Source organism: Mirounga leonina, unplaced genomic scaffold, assembly GCF_011800145.1.
Source record: "Mirounga leonina isolate KUSES-001 unplaced genomic scaffold, KU_Mleo_1.0 Mir_128, whole genome shotgun sequence".
NCBI classification, from domain to species: domain Eukaryota; kingdom Metazoa; phylum Chordata; class Mammalia; order Carnivora; family Phocidae; genus Mirounga; species Mirounga leonina.
The window spans coordinates 18,651,948-18,677,719 of NW_023270320.1; the positions used below are offsets into that span (position 1 = coordinate 18,651,948).

The 25,772-nt window shown below is 35.6% G+C and overlaps 1 protein-coding gene across 5 annotated transcripts in view; it reads left to right on the top strand.

The window, feature by feature from the left end:
- The window catches only part of TUSC3 (tumor suppressor candidate 3), a 246,841-nt gene that overhangs the window by 98,648 nt on the left and 122,421 nt on the right, over positions 1-25,772 (top strand). For all 5 annotated transcript variants that reach the window (XR_004679087.1, XM_035004135.1, XM_035004136.1 and 2 more), the window contains exon 2: positions 5,152-5,321. Coding sequence is in view for 4 of the 5 variants with exons in the window: in XM_035004135.1 (XP_034860026.1) it covers positions 5,152-5,321 (170 nt within the window). In the remaining variant the exon portion in view is untranslated. The remainder of the gene's footprint in view (positions 1-5,151; positions 5,322-25,772) is intronic.

A 25,772-nucleotide genomic window follows, 5' to 3' on the forward strand; every position in this document is an offset into this window, starting at 1 on the left:
GTGTTATTTTAATTTGTTATTATAGAAAGGGTTTTATTACATATATCTAAACCTCTTCTATCTAATAAGTTACATTTGTGAGTAGATGAAAGATAAAGGACATGAGATAACTAGCAAAAGATGTAGAACTGATATGTAGAATTGGGGAAAATTGTTCCATTTTGCCAGAAAATAACAGTGCAGATTAAAACAATGAGAAACCATTTTAGTTATTGAGAGAGGTTATGAGTGAGAACGAACACCCTAATCTGGTGAAGGTGTAGTGAAACTCACCCAAATACATGAGTACATAGCAGGTAGCATTAGCATTTCACACCAATACCATGCTTTTAAGCACAGTAAGAACAAAAATACTGATACGGTTGAGCCCTGAACAACACAAGAGTTAGGGGTGCCGATCCCCACACAGCTGAAAATCCAAGTACAACTTTTGAATCTAACTACTGTATAGAATACAAACAGCATACAAAGTATGTGTTAATTTTGACTACTGATGTCATAGGTAAGGCTTCCAGTCAACAAAGGTCAAGTAACACTTATTTTGTGTGTTGTTTGTATTCTATACTGTATTTTCACAATAATACATAACTTTTTTCTTAATTTTTTTTCAGTATTTCTAAGCCACTCATTTTGCAAGTTTTCCAAATTGTCTCATATCTCCAAAAAATTTCCCATATATTTATTGAAAAAAATCCTATTTATAAGTGGACATATGCAGTTTAAAGCCTGTACTGTTCAAGGGTCAACTGTAGTCTGTCAGGCTGATGCACACTGGTGGGACTGATGGGTATTTTCTTTTTTAAAAAATATTTTCACTCATATGTGGAACATAAGGAATAGCACGGAGGACATTAGGAGAAGGAAGGGAAGAATGAAGGGGGAGAAATTGGAGGAGGAGACGAGCCATGAGAGACTATGGACTCCGGGAAACAGACTGAGGGTTTCAGAGAGGAGAGGGGTAGGGGGATGGATTGGCCCAGTGATGGGTATTAAGGAGGGCACGTACTGCATGGAGCACTGTGTGTTATATGCAAACAATGAATCATGGAACACTCCATCAAAAACTAGTAAGTACTATATGGTGACTAACATAATAAAAAAAAAATTTCCAGATAATTTGCAGTGAGAAAACTACATATAATTGGAATTTTACCTTATTCAAGGCATGATTGTGTAAAAGTTATATTTTGACATTGATATTAAGCGTGACTATGTAGCTAAAACCTGTAGCACAGTGGTTGTCTAGTTGTAGAGTCTCAAAGTCAGTGCTAGATGTGGCGTGTCAAGTCTGGAAGCCTTGAAATTTTTTTTTAAACTGTATGATCCTGATAGAAGATATTTTAGGATATATGGATTAGTTTTTCTTAGTTAATTGTGGTGTTGTGACAGAATCCAGTTGTGAGATCAGGTCAGCCACCCATATCCACCATTCAGAGGATAGTTATTCTTGACAAGTTGAAGTTTATTTCCATACTCTCTTTTAGGCATGTGTAGCAGAACTAGGTTTTTAACTCCTAAAAGGTCAGCAGACAACTTTGTTAAGTGTTTGACTTGGTCCTTTTTTTTTTTTTTTTTTTTTTTTCAAATTATGTTTTCAAATTATGTGATTTAAAGAATGTATTGAGGGCGCCTGGGTGGCTCAGTTGGTTAAGTGACTGCCTTCGGCTCAGGTCATGATCCTGGAGTCCCGGGATCGAGTCCCACATCGGGCTCCCTGCTCAGGAGGGGGTCTGCTTCTCCCTCTGCCCTCTTCCCTCTCGTGCTCTCTGTCTCTCATTCTCTCTCTCTCAAATAAATAAAATCTTAAAAAAAAAAAAAAAAATTAAAGAATGTATTGATTGATATTTTTGGGTGACAGATCTCCGTGGATCTTTCATGTTTGTGTATGTCTGAACACGGGCATTATCTGGACTATTTTTTTCAAGGATATTGTACGAACAGCCTTGAAAGATAGTGAATTTAGACTTTAATTTAGATTTCCTTCTAAGTCTCGGGACAGATTTATTTCCTGTTGAGGATAATAAAGATAAGTTTTCCCTCTAGAGCAGAAGTTGGACAAGTTTGCTAGCAGTACCTTTAAAAGGTTGGATTTTTATAACCTTTGAGTTCTTCAGCTGTGGCATAAACTGCTTGCTTGAGGACCATCTATCTGGGCAATTCCACTCCAGCCCCTTGGGACTTGGGTGACAACATGGAGCTCATAGTGCCTGTTGTACCATAAGAATGGATTAAGAAAATGTGATGTGTGTCACCCAGCCACCCCATCCCTCCCACCCACCTGGGGTGGCTGGATGATAGACATTGGGGAGGGTATGTGCTATGGTGAGCGCTGTGAATTGTGTAAGACTGTTGAATCACAGACCTGTACCTCTGAAACAAAACATTATATGTTTAAAAAAAAAAAAAAGAAGAAGATAGCAGGAGGGCAAGAATGAAGGGGGGGAATCAGGGGGAGACGAACCATGAGAGACTATGGACTCTGAAAAACAGAGGGTTCTAGAGGGGAGGGGGTGGGGGGATGGGTTAGCCTGGTGATGGATATTAAAGAGGACACGTTCTGCATGGAGCACTGGGTGTTATACGCAAACAATGAATCATGGAACACTACATCAAAAACTAATGATGTATGGTGATTAACATACAATAATAAAAAATGTGATGTGTGTATGTATAAAATGGAATCATTTATATGTTGAATTTAAAAAAGAATTCTAAATAATAGAATCAAATAGTAGAAAAGTGGTTGCCGGGGGCTGGGGCACATACAAGGGTTGGGGGGGGGGGGCAAGGAAAGGTTGGTAAGAGGGTACAGACTTTCAGACGTAAGATGAATAAGGTCTGAGGATCTAATGTATAACATGGTGACTATAGTTAATAACACTGTATTGTGTAGTTGAAATTTTCTGAGAGTACAATTTAAGTGTTCTCAAATACACAACACACACACAAAAGAAAGACAAAAAGGTATTTGATGTGAGATGATGGATGTGATAATTAACTAGATGGAGGGAACCCTTTCACAATGTTTATGTATATCCAGTCATCATGTTATAAAATTTAAATATCTTACAGTTGGGTCAGTTATACTTGGTTACTTATACTTGATTGATTAATTATACAATAATATAAGTAAAGCTAAAAAAAAAAATAAACCTTGTTAGAGATAAAAAGTCTTATTTCTGACTCAGGATTCTTGTTTTTGCCAGCATCCATGAAACTGGCTTGCTTCCTTGATAACTCAAAAAGTAGAAGTAGAGCAAAATCCTCTGGCTTTCACAGTTACTTAATGCCTTGAAAGATACATATTGACGTAATGATGTGACTTTTTTAAAAACAAGAACAAATAGAGTAAGATTACTTTAGAAATACAGAGTTTAAAAGGAAAGCGTGTGTTTGTATTTATTGAGAAAAGTATATGAAAATACCCTAGGAACTTGCAGATAAGTAGCTGTTTTTTAGACCAATTCCCTTCTGCCCTCAAGAGTGTTTATTATCTTGCTCAATTTCCAGTCTGGAGGTTCTGTCTCTACATAGAGGGTCACAGTCCTTCTTATAAATAAAATATTTTATTTATGTAGTATATATTTTATTAATTTAAAATTATTTCAGAAGAATTTATAGATACTGAATTAACTCACTGAGTGTTAGGGTAAGCAATTGAAGATTTTAAAATAGTAAGACAAACACTAGTAAATTATGCTTAACATGGAAAATACTCTCACTTTATTTCTCAGAATTCAAACCAAGAAAAGTTAGTAAAAGTCTTTCTGCTTAGGTTTTAGCTATTTTGTGTGTATTGATGAAGCAGAGCAGTATCTTCTAAAATAAGTTTTAATTTTCAGTTTAACAAGAGTATTGTTTTGTATGGAAATATATTCATATTATATTTGCTGTCAGAATTAAAGGCCCAAAGTCAAATATAATCAAATCGAAGTAATTTGTTTTGAGATTAGAATGAATATCAATGAATACCTTTTTGTTAATGTAAAATTTTGTGGTTTTTTTAGTAACAATTATCCCAGTAATTAGCTATAATACTTTTTTATACTGTCAGTCTGCCGTTGTGCACTTACCTGAATGTTCCGTCCCACTACTAATTAAGCATGTTGCTCTTTGACCAAGCTACTGCCCCTTCCTCCCTCTTCTCTTTCATTTCTTTTGATTTATCTTTTCTCTTCCTCAAGTAGGTGCAGAGCAATTCACCAAGTTTTACCCTAACTCAGGGTAAGAGGCCTGTCTCTCCTTCTCACTCCTTCTCCTCCTCCTTTTTTTTTTTTTAAGCTGTGGGTTATAATTGATATATAAAACATTGAACATATTTGATATATGTATCAGTGAGTTTGACATATGTACACATCTGTGATTCTATTACCACAAAGTACTAAACACCTACATCACCTTTAAAAATTTCCTTGTTTTCTTTGCATGTGTGTATAAGTTGTGGTACAAACACTTAACATGAAATTTGTCCTTTTTAACATATTTTAAAGGTCACAATACTCTACTCTTAACTATAGATACTGTGTTATAGGGGATCTCTAGAACTTACTTATCCTGCATAACTGAAACTTTATATCCATTGAGCCACAATTATCCATTTCCCCCTCCCCTAACCCCTGGCAACAAACATTCTTATCTCTGCTTCTAATGAGTTTGACTATTTTTGATACCTCATACAAGTGGAATCATGCCATATTTGTCCTTAGGTCACTGGCTTATTTCACTTAGCATAATATCCTCTGTGTTTATCTGTGTTGTTGCAAGTAGGGTTTCCTTCCTTTTTTTTTTTTTTTTTAACACTGGACATCCTTTCTCAGAGCCTCCTTCTGTTTGTTTTTTTATATAATGGCCAGAGTTTTTTGTTGTATTTAGTGGGAGAATTAGGAAAAAGCATGTCTATTTCATCTTTATGGAAGTGGTAGACTGCTTTGCTTTTGTTATCTGTTTTATAAACCTTTGTGATCATTAGGAAAAATAAAATGAAATATTGTATGCATGTATAGTCAATTAATAATGAATACACTTACCAAAAGAACTTTTAGCAGAAATTAGTTTTGGTTAAGACACAATCTCATGTAATTCAGTTTATATGAAATACAAAGTGAAGAACATTAACTCTGTGTAAATTTAAATTCCTATGTTTAATTGCAGAATCTTTTAGCTGAAAAAGTAGAACAACTGATGGAATGGAGTTCCAGGCGCTCAATCTTCCGAATGAATGGCGATAAATTCCGAAAATTTATAAAGGCACCACCTCGAAACTATTCTATGATTGTTATGTTCACTGCTCTTCAGCCTCAGCGGCAGTGTTCTGTGTGCAGGTAATTTATGTATTCTAAAAAAATTTTAAATTATTATCATATGCTTGTATATTTATTATATATATATAAATCTGTATAATAGAATTCAACAGCTGTTCAAGGTTATAGTCCGCTATAAATGTGGATTTAAAAGTAAACTCAAAATCAGGGGTGTGTGCATGGCTCAGTTGGTTAAGTGTCTGACCCGGTTTTGGCTCAGGTTGTGATCTCATGGGTCCTGAGGTTGAGCCCCAGGTCAGGCTCTGCTCTCAGTGCAGGGTCCGCTTGAGATTCTCTCTCTCCTTCTGCCCCTCACCCCGCTAGTGAGCGTGCACACTCTGTCTCTCACATAAATAAATCTTTAAAAAATATAAGCAAGCTCAAAATCAGTGTATTTTAGAAAATAATTTGATAGACTAATATTCTTTTATTGTGTAAAATACTTATTGATCAATCCATTTGTAATAAAACAAATTTGCTTCTTTATGTCCTGTATGAAGGTAAATATGTGATAGAATTTGGTTCGAACATTGCCTTGTAGGTCATCTAATTATGTTTTATGGGCAATGAAGTCATCTCCTTAAACATATTCTATTTTAATAGTTTAATAGAGAGGACACACTTTTACCTACAAAAGTCCATTTACTTTTCATTACCTCAATGATTAGGAATTTCTCCCTATGATACAGAAGTAAATCATTTAAAATGAATGAAATATTTTTTTAGTGGGAATGTACTAAAGAAAATTTTGGACAAGTACAAATACATATGCAGCAATGCTTTAAAAAATTCCTGTTTTTGAAATAATTGTAGATTTACATGCAATTGTAAGAAATGATACAGAGAGATCCTACATACCTTTTACTCAGTGACCCCCAGTGGTAACATCTTGCAAAACTATAGTATAATATCACAAGCAGGGTATTGGTATTGATATCGTGAAGATACAAAACAGTTCCATCACCATAAGAATCTCTCCTCTTGCCCTTTATAGCCACACCCACCCACCCACCCATTCCCATTCCACTCCATTCTGAATTTGTACTCCATTGTGTTGTTCCAGTAATGTGATGTGAATGGAATCCTACCCTTAAAGATCTTTTGGGTTTTGCTTTTAATAACTTAACATAATTCCCTCAAAATCCATCCAAGTTACTGCATTTGTCAACAGTCATTCTTTTTATTACTGTGTAAAATTTCATGGTATGAATGTACTGCCGTTTGTTCAGCCATCTGTTACAGAATTCTGGGTTGTTTCTAATTATTGACTATTACAAATACAACTGTTGTAAACATTCTGGTACGGGTTTTTCTATGAACTTAAGGTTTTATTTCTCCATGATGGCTAGGTTGTTTGGTAGTTGCATGTTTAGCTTTGTAAGAAACTGCCTAAATGTTTTTCAGAGTAGCTGTATTATTTTACATTTCCTGTAGCAGTGTATGAGTGGTCTAGGTTATCCATATCCTCATCAGCATTTGTCACTATTTTACTTTACTCAATTTGCTAAGTATGTAGTGATAACTCATTATGGTTTTATTTTGCATTTTCCTAATGGCAGTGGTGTTGAAAATATTTTCATGTGTTTGTTATCTGTATATCACATCTTTGAGGAACTATCTGTTCATGTCTTTTGCCCGTTTCTAATCAGATTTTTTACTAAGTTTTGAGAGTTCTTTATGTATTGTAGATACTAGTCCTTTGTCAGACATGTAGTTTTCAAATATTTTCTCGTAGTCTATGGCATATCTTTTCATGTTCATGACTGATCTTTTGCAGATTTTAATTTATGAGTCCAGTTTACCAGTTTCCTATTTTGTAGCTTACTTTTGTTATCCAGTTGAACTCTTTGCCTAGCCCTGTATCCCAAAGTTTTTCTGATTTTTTTTTTTTCTGAAAGTTTTATAGTTTTTTGTTTTACATTTTAATCTGATCTTTGGAAGAAAGTATTTAATCATTAATGATGGTACTAGCTGTAAGATTTTTGAAGATGTTCTTTATCAAGTTAAGGAAGTTCTCTACTAGTTTGATGAGAGTTTTGATCATGAATGGGTGTTGGATTTTGTCAGATTTTTTTGGTGTGAATTGATATGATTTTTCACCTTTAGGTGCTTGATATAGTGCTTTATAGTAATTGATTTTTGTATATTGAACCAGCCTTGCATTTTGGAATATATCCTACTTGATTATGGTGTATTACTTCTTTTATGTATTGCTGGATTCTGTTTACTAATAAAAATCTATTCAAAATTTGCATCTAAGTTCATGATAGCTCTTTATCTGTACTTTTCATTTTTTATACTGTTTTTGTCTAGTTTGGTATTAGGCTAATACTGGCCTCATAAAATGAGTTGAGAAATATTCCCTCCTCATTTACTTTCTAGAAGAGATTGTGTAAGATTAAACAATTTTATAAGATTGTGTTAATTCTTTAAGTATTTGATGGAATTCTTCAGTGAAACCATCCGGGCCTCGTGATTTTAAATTACATATTTCATTTCCTCAATGGCTAAGGACAATTCAGGGTGTCTCTTTTTGGCTGAACACTTTTTCAAGAACACTTTTTATGTGGTGGTTCCACTTAGTGACTCTCCACATTGTATAGTCATTTGTAGACTTTTAGAATTTAAATCAATGTGAATTCTAGTGGAAACTGAAGTTATTAGTAACATGGGTCAATGAAAAAAATAGTTTCACTCAGACTAGTTTGCAGAAAGGGAATTTCAGTGTCTCAACATTTTCTAGAAGGATCTTATCATGATCTAATAATGACTGTATGTTGGGGGCATGTCTAAAAGTGGGTAGAGAAGATGGTGAGCAAAAGTATTTTAAGGGGCTCCTGGGTGGCTCAGTCAGTTAAGTGTCTGCCTTTGGCTCAGGTCATGATCCCAGGACCCTGGGATCAAGCCCCGCAGTGGGTTCCCTGCTCAGCAGGGAGTCTTCTTCTCCCTCTGCCCCTCCGCCTACTCGTGCTTTCTCTCTCTTGCTGTCTCTCAAATAAATACAAATAAAATCTTTTAAAAAAAAGTGTATTTGAAAAATAGCATTGCAGATGATTCTGGATTCTCCTTCTATCTTATACAAGGGCCAGTATGCAAGTTGGCATTAAAAGTGTTGTCAGAATTGGGCTAGCACATTTGGATGAGTCTATGTACTCAGACTGTCCTACTCAGACAAAAACACCACCTCAATTGGCATTTTGGTGTAACAGTTAAGTTTCCACTAAAAATACGTGTCTTCTGGCATCCTATAATACCATATATATTTTAGGAAAATCATTTGCTCTTAAAAATTGAATATATTGATTTCTTATATTTGCCACTATTAGGAAGTGTATTTAATTGATCATTATATTTTTGTAGCTGTAAACTAGAAAGACTTTATTACCCAAGTATTTACTTCACAGTTATATAAAATGTATTGTGATGACATAAACTATAACATACTGTTAAATGTTGTATCCTTTAGGTATTATTTTACTTAATGCATTGTATCATTAAATGAATTGCTGAACATGGAGCCTTAATTTTTTTAATGACACATTGGTCAAAATAACCTGTTTTTTGCAGCCTATTTTGTAATAAACTTGAAAATTTTAGAAAAGTTTTGGATTTATAAGAGAAAAAGTTTGAAGTTATTAGAAAGTTAAAATAATAACTTTAGAGAAGAAAAAATAGATTAAAGTTTAGAAGCAAATAAAAAGTAAAGAGCAGACATGGTTCCCATACCCAGAATTCTTCTCCCTCCCCCGCACTGGAATTCTGACTTAATTGTTTTGGGGTAGGGCCAAGACATTGACATTTAAAAAAATATGATCTCTAGGTAGTTCTAGTGTGCACCCAGTATAGAGAAAGGGAAGGTAATAAAAGCAGGTACATGATTCATAGCTTTTATTTATTTACTTTCATTGAGGAGCAGTGGGAACGGGAAGGTTGAACTAATTGAATGACCTATAGCATTGAGAATCCTTTTGAAACTATAATACCTAAATTCTTAGTGAAGAATCTGTAGAATTTAATGATTTTATTCCCCAATACTCAGCAGGGGAGGAGAAAGAACACTCTGCTTAGAGGTTAATATGTTTGGTTTATGGTGTGAAGTGGATTAGGTAAATGATTTTAGGTGCTAGTGAGAGTATATTTGAAAGATATAACGGTGGGTCCAGAGTTGGTTGGGGGGTTAGAGGAAGCCGGGGATAGCTGATAAACTAGATGTGATATAATAAAGCTAAATTTTTCATAAGAGTGAAAAACAGGTTTTGTGTAAAAGTAGGGTGGGATTGAAAATTAGGAAGTAGTTATAAAAGGTTTTTTTAAATAAGTAAATTGCTGAAGTATAATGTAGATGATTGTTGATCTTGTAGAGACATTTGAGGAACTGTAAGGCTGTGGTGATGTCTGGGTTATAAACATGTATTGGAAATTACTCAGGATGATAAGGGAACTGGAGAGGAAAAAAATTAAGTGAGCTGATAGAGGGATGCCTTGGACTTTATTCGATGAGGATGATAAATTTATACTATAGGATAAGTAAATCTCAAAGGAAGATCTGTTAAATAATTATGGTTGGAGCAGTGGTCTGTTATTGAGCCAAGAGAGTACTAAGTGTATTTCATATGATAGTGGGCAGTGTGGATCAAACAGATCCCAAGGTGACAACTATGATGAAATATAGAGAGGAGTTTCAAGAAAAATTTTCAAGAAAAATTATTCAAATTTTATTTCTCTATTATAAATTAAGCCTCAAGGGGAGATGCAGATTCACTGAGAAAGCCAACCAACCCATAATCAGTAGCCTTCTTTTTTTTTTTTTTTTTTAAACATGAATTAAATTTTCCTGGATCCTTCCGTGTCATTGGAATTTTGGACCATTTTTATAGTACTGCTATAATTTTTTATAATTCTACAGAATCACTGAAAAGTTCATAGCTATAATTTTTTTCATAGCTATAATTTAAAAATCTTAGTGCTTTCCTCTGTGAGATGTTTTTTGCTTTTCTTCTTTTTTTTTTTTTTAAGGAAAAGTGAAATTTTCTTTTAGAGTTGACTCATACTTAGATTTTCCAGTTGCTTTTCTTTGCTGAAAGGCTAGTGAATGAGCTATTGGCTTCCCATAAGCCCTCTCACTAAATCATTCTGCTTTTCCTTTTTACACAGTTAGTTTATTCACAAATTTCAGAATTCAATTCTCACCTTCCTCAATGCTAATATCAAACTCCTTGGCAAAATAAAGTTGTTAATTAAGACTACTCAGTACAATTCTCACCTCCCCTAAGTGTTAACTCCAAACTTCCTTTATCAAATTGTACTATAGAGAATATTTCCCATAATTGCTAAAACTATTAGGTGTATTCTACCACAAAGTTACTCATTTCTTCCAGAATTCACTAAAAATTCTAAGAACGAAATTATTACTATGGATCAATAGATGCAGGAAAAAAAATTTAGGTGAAGGAAAATTAAAAAGTACATGTAGAATCAAGCAGAGTGCGTGAATAATCAAAGATTTGGTGACATGTTGGAGATTAGTATCTTATTGGACTTCAATAAGTGAAAAAAATTAGCAATTACATATTTTAAAAAGCGTGAATAAATTATGATATTGACACATGAATGTTCCTTCCTCCTAAATATAATTATTATGTATGAACTATTGGGGTTGCATTATTAAGTCATTATACACACACACACACACACACACATAATCTTATGTCATTCTCACTAGTCAAGAAGGTAGGCCTGAAAAAATACCCATTTTATAGATGAGAACATCAAAGCTGACAGGTTATATAATTTATCCAAAGTCACACAGCTGTCATGGTTGAGTTTTGGAACTCCAGAGCTAGTAGGGTTTAATGCTTCCCTTAAGTGTACATGTTCATCATTGCTTTTACCCTGTGAACTGTAATTTGCATTTTGATTTTGCATTCCCATCTAAGATTATTAATCATAGGGCAGGGATCCATCTGCCAGCATTTCTTAAACTCATTAGATCATGAAAAGCTTTCAGAGTAGCCATCTCATAACAGGGACTGGCAATTTAAATGGCTGGCCAAAACTATGTGAAAAAGAGCTCATCAGCTCATCAGCCTTTTGTTTTACTACAGTGAAGTTACATCTCTTAGGAGATTAGATTCTAAAGTGAACACAAAAGGTGAAAATTATGTATAAATAAAATTACCCTTGTACATAACTTGATGCACTTGTAAGTTCTTTATAAATGGTTTTGGGACTATAACTTTTATCATTTCCTTTTTTCCTTAGATAATATTTCTCCATGGACTTAATTCTTAAGTTTTCCTCATATGCGTGGCTACCTGAACAGAGTATTTCACTTCTTTGACAAAGACTGGCAAACTCTCTTGACATTCACACATTCTTTGCCTGGCTTGGGTAATGAGAACTGTATCAGGCTTGATTGAATCCATGACTAGTGTAATATAAATGAAGATCTCAGTTTATTGCTGAGCTCCATCTAGTTTAATTTTTTTTTTAAGTGAAAGTATATATATAACTTTATAAATTTCTTGCTAGGTGTCTCTTCTTGAGATTGGATAATCTCAACTCTTTTAGTATTTTCAATGAACTCTTACTATCTATGTAACATTGTAGCATTTTCGGAGCTCTTTGTATTTTCCATATTCCAAATTCCATTTCCATGTTTATAAGCCCAGCTTTAGTCCCCCATCTTTTAAATTTCAAACCTACCAAAGTTGAAACAGTAGTACAAGGATACCAGTCTACCCTTTACCAACATTCGCTAATTATTACCATTTTGCCACATTTTGCTTTAATCCTTTTTAAAGTACAGGTCAAAAATGCGTCCCATATCACCAAATGTATCTATAATTTTTAGATATTTTGAAATATCACCACTGAATACTATAGTATGCAACTCTTCAGAAAGGGACTATCTTACATAATCAGAATACCATTATCACTTTTAAGAGAATTGACATTAATTCAATGATATATTCTTCTTATACTGCCCATATTTAAATTTTGCGTTTGTCTTCAAAATGTCTTTTGTTTCTAATTTTTTGTTTCAGTTTTTTAAAAATTTGAAATGGAAGTATGGTGACATGTAATAAATTAGTTTCAGGTGTATAACATAATGATTCAACATTTATATACATTACAAAATGCTTACCATGAGAAGTGTAGTTACCATCTGCCACCACACAAAGTTACTGCAATATTATTGACTGTATTCCCTATGCTGTACTTTAAAAAAATTTTTTTTTTGAAACTTAATCTTTTATTTATTTTTAAAGGTTTTTTTTTTACTTGAGAGAGAGAGAGAGAGAAAGGGAGAGGGAGAAAGAGAAGCTTAAGCAGACACTGCTCTGAGTGAGGAGCCTGACGTGGGGCTCAGTCTCAAGACCTTGAGATCAGGACCTGAGCCAAAACCAAGAGTTGAATGCTTAACCAACTGTGCCACCCAGGCGCCCCTGATGGTGTACTTTTCATTCTCATGACCTATTTGTTATAACTGGGAGTTTGTACCTCTTAATCCCCTTCGCCTATTTCATCCATCTCTCCAACCCTCTCTCCTCTGGCAACCACCAAGTTTGTTCTGTATTTATGAGTCTTTGCTGCTGTTTGTTTGTTGGTTTGTTTTGGTTTTTAGATTCCACATATAAGTAAAATCTTATGGTAATTGTCCCTGTCTGTTTCACTTAGCATAATACCCTCTAGTCAATCCATGTTGTTGTGAATGGCAAGAGTTTGTTATTTTTGAAGACTGAATAATATGCCATTGTATATATACCACATCTTCTTTATCCAGTCATCTGTCAGCGGATACTAATGTTGCTTTCATACCATGGCTATTGGAAATACAGCTTCAGTGAACATAGGGGTGCATATCCTTTTGAATTAGTGTTTTCTGTTTCTTTGGATAAATACTCAGAAGTGGAATTACTAGATCATATAGTACTGTAATTTTTTAATTTTTTGAGGAACCTCCATACTGTTTTCTGCAGTGGTTTGCATGAATTTACATTCCCACCAACAGTGCACGAGTTTCCTTTTCTCTACATTCTCACCAACACTTGTTATTTCTTGTCTTTTTGGTACTAGCCATTCTGACTGTGTAAGGTGATACCTCATGTGATTTGGATTTGCATTTCCCTAATGATGAGTGATACTGAGCATCTTTTCCTGTGTCTCTTGGCCATGTGTATGTCTTCTTTGGAGAAATGTCTATTCACGTCCTCTGTCCATTTTTTAATTAGATTGTTTTTGTTTTCTTGATGTTAAGTTGTATGAGTTTTCTTATATATTTTGGATATTAACCCCTTATCAGATATGTCATTTGTAAATATCTTCTGTTCAGTTTGTTACATTGTTTTGTTGATGATTACCTTCACTGTGTAAAAGCTTTTTATTTTGATGTAATCCAAATTGTTTCTTTTGCTTTTGTTTACCCTGCCTGAGGAGACAGATGCAAAACAAAAAACAAAAAACAAAAACAAACATTGCTAAGACCCATATGCAAGAATTTACTGCCTATGTAATCTTCAAGGAATTTTATGGTTGCAGGTCTTACATTTAGATCTTTAAACCATTTTGAGCTTATTTTTATATGTGGTTTAAGAAAGTGGTCCAGTTTTGTTCTTTTGTATGTAGAGATGGTTTTAACCCCATTGTATATTCTTGCCTCCTTTGTTGTAGATAAATTGACCATATACATGTGAGTTTATTTCTGGGTTCTCTGTTCTTTTTCATTGACCTGTGTGTCTGTTTTTGTGGCATTACCCATACTTTTTTGATTACTGTAGCTTTGTAGTAGATCTTGAAATCTAGGTTATGATACCTTTAGCTTTGTTCTTCCCTCTCAAGAGTGCATTGGTGCTTTGGGGTCTTTTGTGGTTCCATACAAATTTTTAGGATTATGTGTTTTAGTTCTATGAAAAATGCTATTGCTTTTTGATTGGGATTTCATTGAATCTGTAGAATGCTTTGGGTCGTATGGATGTTTTAACAATATTTATTCTTCCAGTCCATGAGCATGGAATGTCTTGCCATTTGTTTGTGTTGCCTTTAGTTTCTTTCATCAGTGTTTTATAGTTTTCAGAGTACAGATCTTTCACCATCTTAGTTTATTCCTAAATGTTTTATTCTTTTTGGTGCAATTGTAAATGTAATTTTTTAGTAATTTCTCTCCCTACTACTTCATTATTAGTGTATAGAAATGGAACTGATTTCTGTGTGCTAATTTTGTATCTTGGAACATTACTGAATTCATTTATTCTAACAGTTTTTTGGTGGAGTCTTTAGGGTTTTCTATGAATAGCATCATGTCATCTGCAAATAGTGACAGCTCTACTTTTTCCTTACTAATTTGGATGCCTTTTCTTTTTCTTGTCTGATTGTTGTAGCTGAAGCTATATGCTTTTTTAAACATTAAATACTAGGTGGTCTGTTATGACCGACCCATCCTTAGGTACAGTTTACCATGGTACTGAGGGATGTCAAGATAGTATTAGACTTTCACATGAGAAGCACAGCCCTAAGGAGTGTATAATGTGCTCCTATGAAGTGTTGCTTACAATTATTGATGTTCCCCAAATGGGACCTACCTCATTTAAGGCGTACTGCTTGACAGTGCTTCCAATGTAGTAGTCTTTTGACTGGTTGGTAGATTTTGGGTCCCCAGCTCAGTTTGCATGATTAAATTGTGTTCCTGATTTCAGACAACCCACTTGAAGATAGTCTAACTTGCCTATTTGCCCATGCCACTAACATGATATCCCTTGTATACTCCCAGGAAACAATAGCCAAGGGAATAGGTGAGAGAAACATCTAGAAAGGTCGATTGGTATTTTGTATGGAAGCCCAGTAGCCATTAATGTTTCCCATAAATTCCTCAAGCTTAAGAAGAATGGCAATCAAAGTTAGTCAGAGCCCGCTGGTAGAAGATGGCAGGTCCAGCACTTGGTTAATTTAAAGATGCTTGAATTGCTTTGGAGAGCTGCAATTGGGTGTATTTTTTATTGTGAGAAAGTCTCCAGGAGTGGTTCTGAAAGGCAAAAGATCATGGCTCTCCTTTTCCTGTACCTCCCAGGGTCTGAGGTGTTCTCTTTTCACATACCGAGATTGCTCCTTGCCTTTTACCACCATAAAATTGATGTTTCCCATCCTCTCCTATCTTTTTACTCCAACTTTTATATCATGCCTTTTCACTTTCATTTTTTTGTTCTCTTACCTGTTTTAAATTCTTTTCAGTAGTGTCCTTTATTACATTTTCAGTCAACTCTGGTTTTTGAGCATTGAATAATGCAGTGTTCATTTCTGCAAGGATTCCATTTTTAGTTTTTTCCTTGTATTGCTTTTTAGTCAGCTCTCACGTAACATGTTTGTTTTTATTCACTTCTATTTTGAGTTTTTGAATTTCTGATTTGAGATTTTTTTATGTCCTCAAATACTTATTTAATGATGCCTAATACAAGTTGGAATACTGTGTTTTATTTTTCTCTTCATGGTTGTTTTTTCAGGTACATTTTTTATCAGCGGAAGGATTATGCTGCTTTTGTTTTCTTTTTATAGTAGTGTTGCGTGGATACCACTGGCTATGTGCTGCTTCTAAAATATTTTTTTTTTCTTTTCTAGACCAGAAATAACAATTTATATGTGGAGGTGATGGTGATACTTCTGAGTAGCCTACTAATTTTTTTTAAGTTTTATTTTTAAGTAATCTCTACACCCAACTTGGGGCTCAAACCTACAACCCCGAGGTCAGAAGTCATATGCTCTACTGACTGAGCCAGCCAGCCACCCCTAGAATACTAGTTTTTGAATTTGTTAATTCAGGTACCCTTTTCTCTTTATAAAACAGAATAGGGTGAACACAGCAGTTTTCTTCTTTACCTTTTTCTCCTTTTTCCTTTTTTTTTTTTTTTTTGCAGTAGCATCTTCTGATTCTAAGATAATTTCATGTTTCCATAGGTCCTGTACTTTTCATAACTTGCTTCTCCCTTTCACTGTATCACCAAACCTCTAAGGACTGTCTAACTCTTCTTTGTTGCCTCTCATTCTGCACAAAATGGTACATCCTTAAGGCTGCTGTGTTTGTTCCTGTGTACTTGTAAGCCTCTTCTTTTACATTGGCTAGCAGCCACTTTCTTATCTATCAAGTCTTAGTCCTGTTCTCAATATTGCCTAATTCAGGTGAGATCTTTTCTTTCTCAGTGTGATTTTTTTTTTTTTTTTTTTTTGCATTCCACATCTGCTAGGATTTCTGTTCCCCCCTGTTCTATGGTCCCTGTCCTTCCTGTTCTTGCATGGGTGTCTGAGGTCGCGGATGTTAATTTCCCCACCTTTCTATAGCTTTACATTCTCTAGTTTTGTTTTTATTCTAGTTATTCTATAGGGATGAATAGTTTTGTTTTCTCTTCTGGTAGATCTGCAGTTTTTAGAAGCTGTTAGTTGGTTGTTATTATCTGACAGGAAGAGTGAACACTAGGCAGAGTTAATCTTAGTAGGAAAATTTGGAGTCTGCACACAAGTGAGAAAGTTCCCTGAAGGAAAAACTATTATACAAATACGATGATGATGGTGACATGCCAATGCTAGATCACATGCAGTTAAGGGCTTTGAATTTTCTATGTACTAAGTAGGATTTTATTGAATGAAACTAATGATTAATACTACATACTGGAAAAAAAAACACATTGAAAAGTTTCTTGTTATGTAGTTATGAAAGTAAATAGGCTATAAAACAGCATTTTATTCCTTTAGAAAGCTTTATTTATGAAGATTATAACTGAAATGATACAATTATAGTCTTGATAGCTACTCTCAAGCATTCAAAATAAAGTACATTTTATCTCTAAAGCTAGAAATATTATTCATATATATAAATTCATGTTCACAAATGATAGCATTCATGTTGTTTTTAAGCATTTGTTCTTGAGTTCCATGATTTTATGATGTTAGCCATTAACATATTAAATGTAGTTTACTATTGATTGTGTTCCCCATCTTAGTCCCTAAATAATTTCTCTTAGATGCATAGGCGGCTTGGTCCCATGGGAATAAATTTGTACAGTCCAGTGCTTTGTCAATTAGAACAGTTTCAGATTTATTCTTTGTAGTAGATCATTGTCTTTGTGAGTAAAATCCAATGAAGAACATGACTTGTTCCTTATTTTTTTGCATAGGTGATGAACCTAATATAGAAGACCTGAGATTACTGTCCTTAGAAAGGTCTTTCTCAAAAGTTCAGTTCTTCATTGGTGTATGGAACTTGGATTTTAAGAATGTTCCCACAATTCCATAATTGATAAGAGTCTCACTGTGCCTAAACTCTTTATACAAACAATGTGGTTTATGCTGAACACCTGCTTTTGTTCTGAGAGTTTGGAATTTTGGTCTGAGCTAGGCAGAGGGTATCTACATGACCAGCAGCTCTCAGTATACATCCTGGACACTAAATCTTTAATATTTTTTTTTAGTAGACAGCACTCCGCATGCACTGTCACAACTCACTGTTGAAGGAATTAAGTGAATCTTGTGTGACTCCATTGGGAGTCACTCTTAGAAGCTTGCATCTAGTTTCCTTCAAAGTTTTTCCAGGTGCCTTTTCCGTTTGCTGATTTTGCTTTGTATTCTTCCACTGTAATAAATCTTAAACTTTCACTGTAATGAATATTGACTATAGATTAATTCCCATGAGTCTTTTTTTGTGAGTATCTGAACCTGGGGTTGGCATTGAGGGCCCCCAGCATGCAACCTTTTAATAATTATGAAGTGTTTCTTAACACTATTGACGACAAAGTTATGTACTTAATATTCATTTTAGTTTTTTAACTTAAATTCTCATGTTTCAGGTCTGCAGAATAGTGTTTGTTGTTTTGTTTTTCCCTTAAGAATCTTAAATAGAACTGGCAATAAAAAGAATCTTTATAAAGTTATGGCTTTTTGCCATGGAATTGGATACTACTGTGATGATACAATATTATATTGATTCTGACATTTAATTTATATTTTGAACCAATATTTATTGAACAGTCACTATGTATAGATACTGAGCTGGATACTAAGGAGATAATGTGAACAAACTGACCCAATTGCCCCTGTCATTGATCTCAATTTAGTTGAAGTGCTGAACAGTCTCACGTTACACAATTAACCTTATAATTACCTATTGCCTAAATACCATGAAGAAAAAGCACAGAGATCTATGAGAAGACCCTGGTCTTACCTGTTAATATTGATGTCTAAATTAAAAGGCTTATTGGGGAGGCTGGGTGGCTCAGTCAGTTAAGTGTTTGCCTTTAGCTCTTGTCATGATCCCAGGGTCCTGGGATCAAGCCCCATGTGGTCCGTCTCCTTGATTAGCGGGGAGTCTGCTTCTCCCATTCCCTCTGCCCCTCCCCCCACTTGTGCTCTTTCTCTTGCTTTCTCTCTTTCTCAAATAAATAAATAAGATCTTTAAAAAAAGGCTTATTTTGCAAAGTAATAACTGAGGTAATAAGATCTGCAGGATGAGTAGGAATTCACAAGGCATGTATATCTGCTCCCATGCCCTGGACATGTCTGTGCTCTTTGTCTATAAAAGGTAGGGTATAAGAGAAGGAAGGAAGGAAGGGCACCTAAAAAAAAATTCAACTTCAAGAGTAAGCCTTGTTTATTGAGGGAAATAAAAGAGAACTTTTAGGCCTGGTATAGGGTAAGAGGGGAAATAGCTAAAGATGAGATTTGAAAATTCAGTCAATGGATTTCAAGTGAGATGCTGGACACACTGAGATTTGCATAACCCTTTGCCATTTACTAAAGATGTTGTAATATCTCATGCTTTTAATTTCATGACAATCAGGAATTATTGTCATGCTACAAAGGGAAAAATAAACAAAGTATATGTGACTTCTCCAAGTTTGTATATTATGAACTACATTGCTAATATACAAGTCCAGATTTCAAGAATTCAAACGCTATGTATATATTTACTACTTGGCAAAAGGATAATAATAAGAGTAGTATTAATATCATTTGGAAGTCATGTTAAGAATGTTATGGTAGTTTTATATTTGTTTTATTTTACAGCATATTATACTTTTACACAGTGTTTTTCTTTCTGAACATAGATTAAAATGTTTAACTTATGAGGGGAAACTAGTATAGGATCAGATGAAAATACTTCATCTCCGAAACCTTTCCATTGTTTTTTAGTGTTCATTTATACCAGCTATTCCCATACTTCTCTGTGCATAAAATATACCTGGAAAGCTGGTTAAAATATATATATTTCTGGAAGACATTTTTAAAAAATTTTTTATTGTTATGTTAATCACCATACATTACATCATTAGTTTTCGATGTAATGTTCCATGATTCATTGTTCGTCTATAACACCCAGTGCTCCATGCTGAACGTGCCCTCATTAATACCCATCACCAGGCTAACGCATCCTCCCATCCCCCTCCCCTCCAGAAGCCTCAGTTTGTTTTTCAGAGTCCATCGTTTCTCATGGTTCGTCTCCCCCTCCGATTTCCCACCCTCATTCATTCCCTCCTGTTATCATCTTCTTCTTTTTTTTTTAACATATATTGTATTATTTGTTTCAGAGGTACAGATCTGTGATTCAAGAGTCTTGCACAATTCACAGCCCTTACCAGAGCACATACCCTCCCCAAAGTCTATCACCCAGCCACCCCATCCCTTCCACCCACCACCACTCCACAATCCTCAGTTTGTTTCCTGAGATTAAGAATTCCTCATATCAGGGGCGCCTGGGTGGCTCAGATGGTTAAGTGTCTGCCTTCGGCTCAGGTCATGATCCCAGGGTCTTGGGATCGAGCCCTGCATCAGGCTCCCTGCTCGGTGGGCCTGCTTCTCCCTAACCCTGCTACCATTCCCCAAGCTTCTGCTCTCTTCCTCTCTCTGTCAAATAAATAAATAAAATCTTAAAGAAAAAAAAAATAATTCCTAATATCAATGAGGTCATGTGATACATGTCTTTCTCTGATTAACTTATTTTGCTCAGCATAACACCCTCCAGTTCCATCCACGTCATTGCAAATGGCAAGATCTCATTCCTTTTGATGACTACATAATATCCCATTGTATATATATACCACCTCTTCTTTATCCATTCCTCTGTTGATGGACATCTTGGCTCTTTCCACAGTTTGGCTATTGTGGACATTGCTGCTATAAACATTGGGGTGCACATACCCCTTCGGATCCCTACATTTGTATCTTTGGGGTAAATACCCAGTAGTGCAATTGCTGGATCGTATGGTAGCTCTATTTTCAACTTTTTGAGGAACCTCCATACTGTTTTCCAGAGTGGTTGCACCAGCTTGCATTCCCACCAACAGTGTAAGAGGATTCCCCTTTCTCCACATCCTCGCCAACATCTGTCGTTTCCTGACTTGTTAGTTTTAGCCATTCTGACTGGTGTGAGGTGGTATCTCATTGAGGTTTTGATTTGGATTTCCCTGATGCCGAGCAATATTGAGCACTTTTTCATGTGTCTGTTGGCCATTTGGATGTCTTCTTTGGAAAAATGTCTGTTCATGTCTTCTGCCCATTTCTTGATTGGATCATTTGTTCTTTCGGTGTTGCGTTTAAGAAGTTCTTTATAGATTTTGGATACTAGCCCTTTATCTGATATGTCATTTGCAAATATCTTCTCCCATTCTGCCAGTTGTATTTTGGTTCTGTTGACTGTTTCCTTTGCTGTGCAAAATATTTTATCTTGATGAAGTCCCAAAACTTTATTTTTCCCTTGTTTCCGTTGGCTTTGGCGATGTTTCTAGGAAGAAGTTTCTGCAGCTGAGGTCGAAGAGGTTGCTGCCTGTGTTCTCCTTTAGGATTTTGATGGACTCCTATCTCACACTGAGGTCTTTCAACCATTTTGAGTCTGTTTTTCTGTGTCGTGTAAGGAAATGTTTCAGTTTCATTCTTCTGCATGTAGCTGTCCAATTTTCCCAACACCATTTGTTGAAGAGACTGTCTTTTTTCCATTGGACATTCTTTCCTGCTTTGTCAAAGATTAGTTGACCATAGAGTTGAGGGTCCATTTCTGGGCTCTCTATTCTGTTCCATTGATCCATGTGTCTGTTTTTGTGCCAGTACCATACTGTCTTGATGATGACAGCTTTGTAATAGAGCTGGAAGTCCGGAATTGTGATGCCGCCAGCTTTGCCTTCTTTTTCAACATTCCTCTGGCTATGCGGGGTCTTTCCTGATTCCATACAAATTTTAGGATTATTTGTTCCATTTCTTTGAAAAAAGTGGATGGTATTTTGATGGAGATTGCATTGAATGTGTAGATTATTCTAGGTAGTATTGACATCTTCACAATATTTGTTCTTCCAATCCATGAGCATGGAACATTTTTCCATTTCTTTGTGTCTTCCTCAATTTCTTTCATGAGGATTTTATTGTTTTCTGAGTACAGATCCTTTGCCTCTTTGGTTAGATTTATTCCTAGGTATCTTATGGTTTTGGGTGCATTTGTAAATGGGATCAACTCCTTAATTTCTCTTTCTTCTGTCTTGTTGTTGGTGTATAAGAATGCCACTGATTTCTGTGCCTTGATTTTATATCCTGCCACTTTACTGAATTCCTGTATGAGTTTTAGCAGTTTTGGGGTGGAGTCTTTTGGGTTGTCCGCATAAAGTATCATATCATCTGCAAAGAGTGAGAGTTTGACTTCTTCTTTGCCGATTTGGATGCCTTTTATTTCTTTTTGTTGTCTGATTGCTGTGGCTAGGACTTCCAATACTATGTTGAATAGCAGTGGTGATAGTGGACATCCCTGCCGTGTTCCTGACCTGAGGGGGAAAGCTCTCAGTTTTTCCCCATTGAGAATGATATTCACTGTAGGTTTTTCATAGATGGCTTTTATGATATTGAGGTATGTACCCTCTATCCCTATACTCTGAAGAGTTTTGATCAAGAAAGGATGCTGTACTTTGTCAAATGCTTTTTCTGCATCTATTGAGAGGATCATATGATTCTTGTTCTTTCTTTTGTTAATGTATTGTATCACATTGATTGATTTGCGGATGTCGAACCAACCTTGCAGCCCAGGGATAAATCCCACTTGGTCGAGGTGAATAATTCTTTTAATGTACTGTTGGATTCTCTTGGCTAGTATTTTGGTGAGAATTTTTGCATCTGTGTTCATCAAGGATATTGGTCTGTAATTCTTTTTGATGGGGTCTTTGTCTGGTTTGGGTCTCAAGGTAATGGTGGCCTCAGAAAATGAGTTTGGAAGTTTTCCTTCCGTTTCTGTTTCAGAAGAATAGGTATTAATTCTTCTTTAAATGTTTGTTAGAATTCCCCTGGGAAGCCATCTGGCCCTGGGCTTTTGTTTGTTGGGAGATTTTTGATGACTGCTTCCATTTCCTTAGTGTTTATAGGTCTGTTCAGGTTTTCTATTTCTTCCTGGTGCAGTTTTGATAGTTGATACGTCTCTAGGAATGCATCCATTTCTTCAAGGTTATCTAATTTGCTGGCATACAGTTGCTCATAATATGTTCTTATAATTGTTTGTATTTCCTTGGTGTTGGTTGTGATCTCTCCTCTTTCATTCATGATTTTATTGACTTCGGTCATTTCTCTTTTCTTTTTGATAAGTCTGACCAGGGGTTTATCAGTTTTGTTAATTCTTTCAAAGAACCAGCTCCTAGTTTCGTTAATCTGTTCTACTGTTCTTTTGGTTTCTATTTCATTGATTTCTGCTCTGATCTTTATTATTTCTCTTCTCCTGCTGGGTTTAGGCTTTATTTGCTGTTCTTTCTCCAGCTCCTTTAGGTGTAGGGTTAGGTTGTGTACTTGAGACCTTTCGTGCTTCTTGAGAAAGGCTTGTATTGCTATATACTTTCCTCTTAGGACTGCCTTTGCTGCATCCCAAAGATTTTGAATAGTTGAACTTACCTAATTTGGTGGATGAAACAAACATTCATGTCCTAGAGGCAGAGAGGAAAACCATTTTAAGGGCAGTTAGGGGGAAGAGATTCCTTACGTCCAGAGGGAGGAACATCAGAATAATGTCAAGACTTATCCACAGAAACCTGGCAAGCCAGAAAGTCCTGGCAAGACCCATTCAGGGTACTAAACGAGAAGAACGTGTAGCCAAGAATACTTTATCCAGCAAGGCTCTCATTTAGAATGGATGGAGAGATGCAGAGCTTCCAAGACCGGCAGAAACTGAAAGAATATGTGACCACTAACATGGCCCTGCAAGAAATATTAAGGGGGGTTCTATAAAAGGAGAAAGACCCCAAGTGTGATACAGAAAAGAAATTTACAGGGACAGTCTATAAAAACAAGGTCTTCACAGGCAACATGATGATAATTCATATCTTTCAATAATCACTCTCAACATGTATGGCCTGAATGCTCCCATAAAACGGCACAGGGTTGCAGATTGGATAAAAAGACAGGACCCATCCATATGCTGTCTACAAGAGACTCATTTTGAACCTAAAAATAGATCCAGACTGAAAGCGAAGGGATGGAGATCCATCTTCCATGCCAGTGGACCGCAAAAGAAAGCTGGGTAGCAATTCTTATTTCAGACAAATTAGATTTTAAACTAAAGTCTGTAAAAAGAGACACAGAAAGACACTATATCATTCTTAAAGGGTCTATCCAACAAGAAGATCTAACAGTTGTAAATATCTATGCCCCCAACATGGGAGCAGCCATCTACATAAGCCAACTGTTAACCGAAATAAACAGTCATATTGATAACAATACATTAATTGTAGGAGACCTCAATACTCCACTCTCAGCAATAGACAGATCATCTAAGCAGGAAATGAACAAAAAACCAGCTTTGAATGACACACTGGACCAGATGGACCTCATAGATATATACAGAACATTCCACCCTAAAACAACAGAATACTCATTCTTCTCGAGCACACATGGAACTTTCTCCAGAATAGACCATATACTGGGTCACAAATCAGATCTCAACCGATACCAAAAGATTGAGATTATTCCCTGCATATTCTCAGACCACAATGCTCTAAAACTGGAACTCAATCACAAGAAAAAATTTGGCAGAAATTCAAACACTTGGAAGCTAAAGACCACTCTGCTCTAGAATGTTTGGGTCAACCAGGAAATTAAAGAAGAACTTAAACAATTCGTGGAAACCAATGAGAACAAAAACACATAGGTCCAAAACCCATGTGATACTGCAAAGGTGGTCCTAAGGGGGAAATACATAGCCATCCAAGCCTCAATCAAAAAAATAGAAAAATCCCGAATTCACCAACTAACTCTACACCTTAAAGAACTAGAGAAAAAGCAACAAACGAAGACTAAGCCACGCATTAGAAGAGAAATAAGATTAGAGCAGAGATCAATGAATTAGAAACCAGAAACACGGTCAGATCAACAAAACTAGAAGCTGGTTCTTTGAAAGAATTAATAAGATCAATAAACCACTGGCCAGACTTATCCAAAGGAAAAGAGAAAGGACCCAAATTAATAAAATTATGAATGAAAGGGGAGAGATCACAACTCATACCAAGGAAATAGAAACAGTTATTAGAAAGTGTTATCAACAACTATATGCCAATAAACTGAGCAACCTAGAAGAAATCGATGCCTTCCTGGAAACCTATAAACGGCCAAGCCTGACACAGGAAGAAATTGACAACCTGAATAGGCCAATAACCAGTAACGAGATTGAAGCAGTGATCAAAAACCTCCCAAAAAACAAGAGTCCAGAGCCTGATGGATTCCCTGGGGAATTCTACCAAACATTCAAAGAAGAAATAATACCTATTCTACTGAAGCTGTTTCAAAAAATAGAAACAGAAGGAAAACTTCCAGACTCATTCTATGAGGGCAGCATTACCTTAATCCCCAAACCAGGCAAAGACCCCATCAAAAAGGAGAATTTCAGACCGATATCCCTGAAGAATATGGATTCCAAAATCCCCAACAAAATCCTAGCTAATAGGATCCAACAATACATTAAAAGGATCATCCATCACGACCAAGTGGGATTTATCCCCGGGATGCAAGGGTGGTTCAACATTCGCAAATCAATCAATGTGATAGAACACATTAATAAGAGGAGAGAGAAGAACCATATGGTCCTCTTAATTGATGCAGAAAAAGCATTTGAGAAAATACAGCATCCTTTCCTGAATAAAACTCTTCACAGTACAGCGACAGAGGGAACATTCTTCAAGCTCATAAAATCCCATCTATGGAAAACCCACAGTGAATATCATCCTCAATGGGGAAAAGCTGAGAGCCTTTCCCTTAAGATCAGTAACACGACAAGGAAGCCCACTTTGACCACTATTGTTCAACATAGTACTAGAAGTCCTAGCAATAGCAGTCGTATAACAAAAATAAATAAAAGGTATTCAAATTAACAAAGAAGTCAAAGTCTCTCTCTTCGCAGATGACATGATACTTTATATTGAAAATCCAAAAGACTCCACCCACAAATTATTAGAACTCATACAACAATTCAGTAATGTGTGA